Raw genomic sequence first — 8,891 nt, 5'->3', positions numbered from 1 at the left:
GCGTGGATTATCGCACCGCAACACACAAAGAGGAGCATGCGTGAAAATCACCGCTCATGTGAACAGCCCCATAGAAATGAATGGGTCGCTATTCAGTGCGGGTGCAATGCGTTCAACTCACGCATCGCGTCCGCACAGAATACTCGCCGTGTGAAAGGGGCCTTACTCCTCACGCCATGGTGTGCGCCGTCTCCTCAAACAACTGACCGCCCGGGGGGTCGGACGTCGGACTGTGTTTTTAGCACATTATTACAAGATGTGGGTACCCCCTTTTGATTTTGGCTAGGGCCACATTTTGTCTAAAACCGGCCCTGCTGTTATGGGGACAGTTAATAAAAAAAAACAGTGTGTAACTGCCTGGGTATATAGGGCTACTAGCGATTTCCCTGTAAAAAATAAACGAGGGCGTGGATTGGCCTCCTGGACACCTTTGGAACAAATTCAATAAACACACAAACAGACCAACAATTCATACTCGGGCAGCGCCAGGTACTTTTTCTAGTATACAGTGTGTGTGTATATATATATATATATATATATATTATAAAAATCAATGTCTGTCTGTTCACCTGTCCTCTAATGCCTGAACTGTTGGACACCAATTTCAGCACATATGTACATCGGGTGTCTGGTAAGGTTTTCGGAAAGGTCTCAGCTCTAAGTAACATACCATTCTAGAGATATTCCCCAAAAATATATTAGCCAACAGAAGGTTGCAGGTCTTTCACTCATATCGTAACTGACATACACAAGGTCACATGACCCTTATTAGCCAATTGAAGCTCGCCGGTCCTTCAGTTTTCACATACACGCAGTTTTACACCAGGTTTCCATAAAAACTCAGCCATTTTTCTTCTGTTATAGGTCACTGTTAAGGGGGCGTAGTGATGTGGAGGTCACTGTTAAGGGGGCGTAGTGATGTGGGGGTCACTGTTAAGGGGGCGTGGTGATGTGGAGGTCACTGTTAAGGGGGCGTGGTGATGTGGAGGTCACTGTTAAGGGGGCGTGGTGATGTGGAGGCCACTGTTAAGGAGGCGTGGTGATGTGGAGGTCACTGTTAGGGGTCATGTACACGACTATATGTATTTTGGGGTCCGCAAAACACGGATCCGCAAAAAATACGGATGACGTCCATGTGCATTCCGTATTTCGCGGAACGTAACTGCTGGTTCCTGATAGAACAGTCCAATCTTTGTATTTAATGCAGACAATAATAGGACATGTTCTATTTTTTTTTGCCGGAACGGACGTACGGAAACGGTATGCTCACAGAGTAGCTTCTTTTTTTTAGCAGACCCATAGAAACAAATGGTTTCGCAAAAAAAACCAGCAAGGGGACAGATGTAGATTTCCGCTATAATCTATGGTGGTTTCCTGGTGCAGAGTATAACAAATATGACGCACTGGCTAAGCTGACCGCACACTGCCCGCAGACTTGAAAGGTGATAAACGATGCGTAAAATCCCAAATAAGTTGCAACATTTTTTTGTCAGCACAGTGTGCAGCAAACGATGTGATTTTTTGGCGCTGTAGAGATGATATGTGTGTATACAGGATATGATGCACGGTTTAGGTGTGTAATGTACAGAGCACAGATACAGCGCCTTTATAAAGCCTGCAGTGTGTACAGACTCCTATTACATAACTCTGCACTACAGATTGGACGCTATGGGACTCTTCCTTCCTGCTGTTGTATGCAGAGAACTTTCTGAGAGGGCGGGTGTCTGACAAGCTCTCCCATAGCCTTCAATGGCTGGGAACAGCCAATCCCTTGTACATTGTGCCTGTCAGTCCAAACCTTAAGCACACACAGAGCAGAAGCGGCAAAGCCCCTGGACAGAAGCCATGCAGGGAGGGGGAGGGGCGTGCGTCTGTCAGCCGGAGCTAGACGCACTCAGGGCTCTCAGAGGCCAGTGACTGAGGCAGCACAGCAGCCATGAGTTCCCTGCAAGATGTCATTGTCATCGGTGGAGGCATCTCAGGTCAGATAATTCTTCCCCCGCACCTTGCTGCTGCTGACTATTGTAGGATTCCAGGCAGCTGACTCGTAGGGTGCAAGCAACAGAGCAGGGAGTCCTGTGTGTCCAGCGTCATAGAAAGTCTATAGCAATGCAGTTATCGCAGACAGAACCTGCTCGGTGCAATCTGATCGTTGTCATGTAGGGTTAGATCATCATGGATCCTCTGTGATGGTCTCTTCTGCTACTTTATTGATGCTAATGGCTGTCACATAAGGTTTATGTTCTGTATACTTAGTTACTTAGATGTGAAAAGCTGACCTCTGTGTTGCCTGACCTACCTGGCAGGGTGCCCGGTGGGTGGTCTGATGCTCCACACCCTAGGGTGGGCTCTTTACACCGGACCTATTAATATAAGTGGAGATGTAATGGACGGTATACTGTGCTTTCCTCCGGTATGGTTGTATAAAGATGCCATTGTGTACATCTGGCATTGCTTTCCGTAAGGCCCCTGTGAATCATGGACTCCTGTTGTCTCCATGAACGCCATAGGCACCCATTGGGGCGTATTTGCTATAGTGTTTGCGCTAGGGAACTTCTGTTTTCAAGTTCGGCGTACAAGGTTCGGGTTATCTAAGAATTCCGTAATGGATTCCGCTATCACTGACGATACGTTATGATCTGTGGTAGCTGAATCCATAACAGAATTCATAGATACGAACTTGAAAACAGAAGTTCGCTCATTCCCCCCCCCAGTCTGCGCCCGTTTTTTGGAGTAAAAATGCTGCTTTAGACAGTCTATTTTTTTTTTTGTCGCATTTACTACTGAAATTGTGCTGTTTTGGAGGCTTTTTGCGCCTCGTTTGACTTAGGATTTTGAGACTCATTCAGAAGTGTTCTAACTTTTGCAACTTTTTCCCTATCTATTTATCCAGGACCTGAATTTGTCACAAAAACAGTATAATTTCTACTCCGCTCCAGGGCTGGCGTACTTTTCTTCATCAGTTTTGAGTGGTGAAGTCTGAATTATTTGCATTAAAATCGCACTTTCAGGGAGATGTGCAACTTTAACAGCTCACTTGCACCTTTTTGTCACATGCATACTAATGAGACCAGTCTAAGTGAATATGAACCCGTCTAACTGAAACTGAACCACTAGAGGTCAGACTAATAACAGTACACATAGTCTAATTCATGCAACTTTTTATACGTACTAGACAAAAACTGACAGACGAATCAAATACGTCCATCTAATTTTAGCAAACTTAAAGAGAACTAAAAACTAACTATATCTGTGGGCAGAGCGGCGCCCAGGGATCCCCCTGCACTTACTAGTATGTCTGGGCGCCGCTCCGTTCGCCCGGTATAGGCTCCGGTGTCTGCAGCTCCCTCTGTTGTACTGGGCGGAGTTTTTGTATTAGGGTTGTCCCTTGCTGCAGCTCTGGCCAATCGTAGTGCACAGCTCATAGCCTGGAAGTCCCAGGCTATGAGCTGTGCGCTGTGATTGGCCAGCGCTGCAGCAAGGGACACGCCTAATACAAAAACTCTGCCCAGTACAACAAAGGGAGCTGCAGACACCGGAGCCTATACCGGGCGAACGGAGCGGCGCCCAGACATACTAGTAAGTGCAGGGGGATCCCTGGGTGCCGCTCTGCCCACAGATATAGTTAGTTTTTAGTTTTTAAACTAGTGAAAGGTCCTCTTTAAAAAAAGGTGCCACGTTGACTTTAATCTCTGTACTCACACATCGGTGGTTTTCCACGGACTGTGGTGACACCACAGAAGCATGCCCTATTCTTGTCCATTATTACGGATTCCTCACGCACATTAAAGTCTATGGGTCAGTGAAAACCATGGACACCACACAGATACCGTTCGTGACGGATCTGCAAAACAGGCATATTGGCCGTGTGCGTTCCACATTTTGAGGAATGGAACGTCCGGCCCATAATAGAGCAGTCATAATGCAAGAATAGGACATGTAGGACATGCCATTGAACGGACATACAGATGCTGACCGCATCCGATCCATAAAAATATGGATTGGATATGAACAAAAAATATGTTTGTTTTCATGAGCCCTTACTGATGGAAATAACTGACCAAATAAGTGAAATGTTGACTTTCGGCCTCTTTTACACAAGTGTATTTGCAATCAATGGGCCGGATTTTACGTACCGGAATCTGCTGCTAATGTTATTAAATAGATCTAGTCACATGGGTGTGTAATGTCCGTCAGTACGTCCGGGTTTTGCGCTTGTTTCCAAATGCACACATTTACAGTCTATGGGAGAGCATGAAAAATGCAGGGAGGAAAGAATACGCATGTAAATCCTGATAAAATCCTGAAGCAATACTGATGACAATACTGATGGTAATTCATTAGGAATCCGTGCATAATCCAGAGTCAGAACACGGACAGATTTCAACACGCTCTTGTGAAAGAGGCCTTAGGCCCCTTGCAGACGAGCGTGTCTGTATTAGATCCGGATGCATTCAGTAAAAACTGCGCAATTTCGCAAACGAGTCCATTCAGTTTTGTTTGCGATTGTGTCCAGTTTTTATCGCGTTGGTGCAATGCGATTTAATGCGTTTTGCACGCGCGTGATAAAATACTGAATGTTTACAAACAACATCTTTTAGTAACCATCCGTGAAAAACGGCCCCCATGCAGCCCTAGTCACTTCTGTTGGGCTAGCGTTGTGTGAAAATCGCAGAATATAGAACATGCTGAGATTTTCACACAACGCACAAGTGATAAGTAAATACCAACGCATATGTACACTGCCCAATAGAAATTAATGGGTCCGGATTCCGTGCGGGTGCAATGCGTTCGCATCACGCATTGCACCCGCACTGAATACTCGTTCATGTGAAAGGGCCCTTAGTCTATTAGGCTACTTTTACACTAGCAGTTGTTTTCCGGTATTGGGATGCGGAGCAAGACGTATCTGGAATGACCCACAATGCAAGTCAATGGGGACGGATCCGTTTTCTCTGACACAATAGAAATTATGGGCGTCCCGTTCCGTAAAAATTGAGGAATGCTCACAGGCGGCATCCGTGTTTTGTGGATCGTCAATTTGCAGACCGCAGAACGTGGCACAGTCGTGTGCATGTAGTCTTCTGCAGTAGCAGCAAAGTAGATTTTCGAAGTCTCATCTACACGGTGCGAATAGTTTGAGCCCTTGTCAAATATCCATAAGTAACACGTGTATTTTTCTGCAGAAACGCAGCGCAGTCTGCACAAAGACTACACTGCCGTGTGCATGTGCCCTCCCAGTCTCAGAAATGTAATCTGCTGTGAATGCACTCTCACAGTTTGGCTGACGAGATAAAGGGGAAGTCGGTGGAATGAAAAGTGACTTAGACCAGGCGTCAGCAACCTACTGCACTCTTAGGGCTGTAAAATGACAACTCCCAGCGTCCACACTTGCTTGGCTCCTAAAGAACAGAATGGAACATTCTGGGAGTTTATAGTCAGAACAGCCGGAGTGCCAGAGGTTGCTAGTCCCTGTTTTAGGCCTCATGCACACAGCCGTATCTGTACCAGACTCTGGTACAGTGCATGTTTATCTTTACAGTTGTCTTGAAGGGAATGGTGTTTATAGACTGCGTGCCAAAAACCAGCGTGGCCTATGGTCGCTCAGTAGCTGCACAGAATGTGTTGATGAATACGGCACATTTAGGTATACTGCTCAGTGATAGGTCAGTATTATCTTTAGTCCTTATTCCTCTGCATGGAAGCGGCCCGATTAGGCCAGAGTTGCACACAGTACCTGGTACTTTCTTTGCTACCACATTCGAGGAGGTTCCAAGTGAGCCAAGCCGATACCATGACGGTCACATGACCACACTGGTGACTAGTGGTTAGTCTGAGGAGGTACTATATATAAAATAGAAAACAAACTGCTTGGTACCAAAAGCAGCGCAAGCGCACTACCACGTCACGGGTAAGGTAAAATTACAGGGAGCGCTGCGTGGATTGTGAAGTCTTACTTTGCTCTCAGCACTATCAGCCATCCGGGGGGTGGGTGCAGCATATTGGGGGGCATAACTCTAACCCTTGTGAGGGTAAGGAGATTTCACAATCCGCACATTCGCAGTGTATGGGTAAGGAGAAGAGGTCGTCAGATCTCCTTACCCCTGATGGCGTGTGCACGGTGTCCGTGAGTCAGCGCTCCCTGTAATTTTACCTTATCCGTGCCGTGGTAGAGCGCTTGGGCTGAGGCGCACTCCCCCGGGGAAGTCACGAGGAGTAAGGTATTTTCACGAAGTAAGGATTTTTGTTAGAACACCGATACCATGTAGTAGAAAAGTGGCTTTCGAAAAGGACCACTCCATTGTCCAGAAGACCACTTTTCAATGCAGTTTTGGATGATTTTCTGAGAGTGGTTTCGCTGTATCTTTATTATTATTATTTTGACTGTTTTCACTTATTTTACAGAACAGTGTAGAAAACATCTGTTACCAGTTTAGGTGCTGTTGACAGATACTTTTCCACATGCAAATTTGCTGCAGATTCTCATTGTAGACCCTGCAACAAAATCTCCAGCAATCTACAGCACAATGTAGTCCAGTGAAGTTGGTAATACAAAGTAGGGATCGACCGATTATCGGATTTACCGATATTATCGGCCGATATTCAGGATTTTGAACGCTATCGGTATCGGCATTTATTTTGCCGATATTCCGATAGCGTATGGGGAACACAGATCGCGCTGCTGACAGCGCTCTCCGTGTTCCCCTTAGCAGCACAGGGGAGAAGGAGCAGTGTCTCCTCCCCCTGTGCTGCTGCTGCTGAGCCTGCCGCCAATGAAAGTACAGGGGACAAGAGGAGGGGCGGAGCTGTGGCCACTGCTCCACCAATGAAGCTTAATCTCACATTTATTCATATACAGGAGGCGGGAGCTGCAGGATCACATAGCTGGCTCCGGGCCTCTATGAGCTGTAGCTGCGATCTGCGGTAGTTAACTCCTCAGGTGCCGCGGATCGCAGCTACAGCTCATAGAGGTCGGGAGCCGGCTATGTGATCCTGCAGCCAGCTCCCGCCTCCTGTATATGAATGAATAAGAGATTAAGCTTCATTGGTGGCGCAGTGTGCCCCCCCCCTCCCAGTATTAAGCATTGGTGGCGCAGTGCGCCTCCCCTAAGCCCCCCCAGTATTAAGCATTTGTGGCGCAGTACGCCCCCCCTCCCCCCCAGTATTAAGCAGTGGTGGCGCATAGGGCCCCCCCACCCCAATCGCAGTGCGCCCCCCCACAGGATCCCCTCTCCCCTGCTCCTCCGATCGGAGCCCCAGCAGTGTAATGCTGGGGCTCCGATCGGTTACCATGGCAGCCAGGACGCTATTGAAGCCCTGGCTGCGATGGTAAGCTCCATGCTGCTGTGTGCACAAAGCACAGAGCAGCAGGGACAGTGTGAGCTCCTATTCACCCTGATAGATCTCTATCAGGGTGAATAGGACAAGGGTTCTAGTCCCTAAGGGGGCTAAAAGTTAGTTAAAAAAAAATAATAATTATAAAAATATTAAATATAAATGAAAAAAAAATACACATTAACAATAAACATTAATTTTCAGCAGATTTGTGGGAATTTTTTTTTTTTTTTTCAAAAATGAAAATTTCCAGAATATCGGTATAAATTATCGGCTATCGGCCTGAAAGTTCACAAATTATCGGTATCGGCCCTAAAAAATCAATATCGGTCGATCCCTAATACAAAGGGGGAAATCCACATGAGTATGTTGCAGATTTCATTGCAGATTTGCCCCGTGTGAACAGAGCCTTGTTATGGCTTCAGTTGTATTCTAAGGCCGAGTTCACACGGGCGAGATTTCCGCGCGGGGGCAATGTGTGAGGTGAACGCATTGCACCCGCACTGAATCCGGACCCATTCATTTCTATGGAGCTGTGCACATGAGCGGTGATTTTCACGCATCACTTATGAGTTGCGTGAAAATCTCAGCATGCTCTATATTGTGCATTTATCACGCAACGCAGGCCCCATAGAAGTGAATGGGGCTGAATGAAAATCGCAAGCATCCGCAATCAAGTGCGGATGCGGTGCGATTTTCACGCATGGCTGCTAAGATGACAGTCTATTCACTGTATTATTTTCCCTTATAACATGGTTATAAGGGAAAATAATAGCATTCTTTAATACAGAATGCATAGTAGGTGGTCAATTGAGGGTTAAAAAATAAAAATTAATTAGCTGCCGGTCTCTTCTTACTTCTTTAATCATGAGCTGCCGACTAAAGGACCTGTGGTGACGTCACATCACATGGTCCAATCACATGGTCCATGTGATTTTAAAGGTCTGCGCATTCCAGTATTTTGAAGGCAGTTCCGTTGCCTTCCGTTTAGGCAAGTCTTCAGTTTTTTTCACCAGAGATAAATACTTGCATGCTACGGTTTTCTCTTTTACCTGATCAGTCAAAATGACTGAACTGAAGACATCCTGATGCATTCTGAACGGATTGCTCTCCATACAAAATGTATGGGGATATGCCTGATCTGTTTCTTTTCCGGTATAGAGCCCCTGTGATGGAACTCTATGCCAGAAAAGAAAAAAACGCTAATGTGAAAGTAGCCTTAATCATCAACATTATTACTTTTTCTTTCCTATTTAGACCTTACCCCCCCCCTCTTACTCCTACCCTCCCTCCCCGTTGCGATGTGTCTCCTATCCCCTCCATCAACAAGACGGAGACGGGATACCGATGAGGTGGAGGCGGAGAAGATTAACGCTGCGTTCACACCTGAGCGTACGGGATGGAGCGCTCTGCTTGCGCGATTGTATGCGCGTTTACAATCGCGGCTCCGGAACAAGCGAACGCCCAATGTCGTGCGTTCCCAGAAGTCTATGTACGGGAACGCACGACAAGACGCCCCAAAGAAGCTCCTGTACTTCTTGGGGCGTCAGGTGTTT

General features: G+C 46.6%; 1 protein-coding gene across 1 annotated transcript in view; it reads left to right on the top strand.

The window, feature by feature from the left end:
- The first annotated feature begins 1,808 nt into the window (after positions 1-1,808).
- Positions 1,809-8,891, top strand: part of LOC122930321 (amine oxidase [flavin-containing] A-like) — a 131,089-nt gene continuing 124,006 nt past the window's right edge. The window contains exon 1 of the mRNA XM_044283602.1: positions 1,809-1,982. Coding sequence (XP_044139537.1) covers positions 1,937-1,982 — 46 coding nt within the window. The 5' untranslated portion in view covers positions 1,809-1,936. The remainder of the gene's footprint in view (positions 1,983-8,891) is intronic.

The sequence above is a fragment of the Bufo gargarizans genome, chromosome 3 (assembly GCF_014858855.1).
Source record: "Bufo gargarizans isolate SCDJY-AF-19 chromosome 3, ASM1485885v1, whole genome shotgun sequence".
NCBI lineage: Eukaryota > Metazoa > Chordata > Amphibia > Anura > Bufonidae > Bufo > Bufo gargarizans.
Note: the sequence above shows the minus strand (reverse complement) of the source record. Positions and strands in the feature narration are given on the sequence as shown.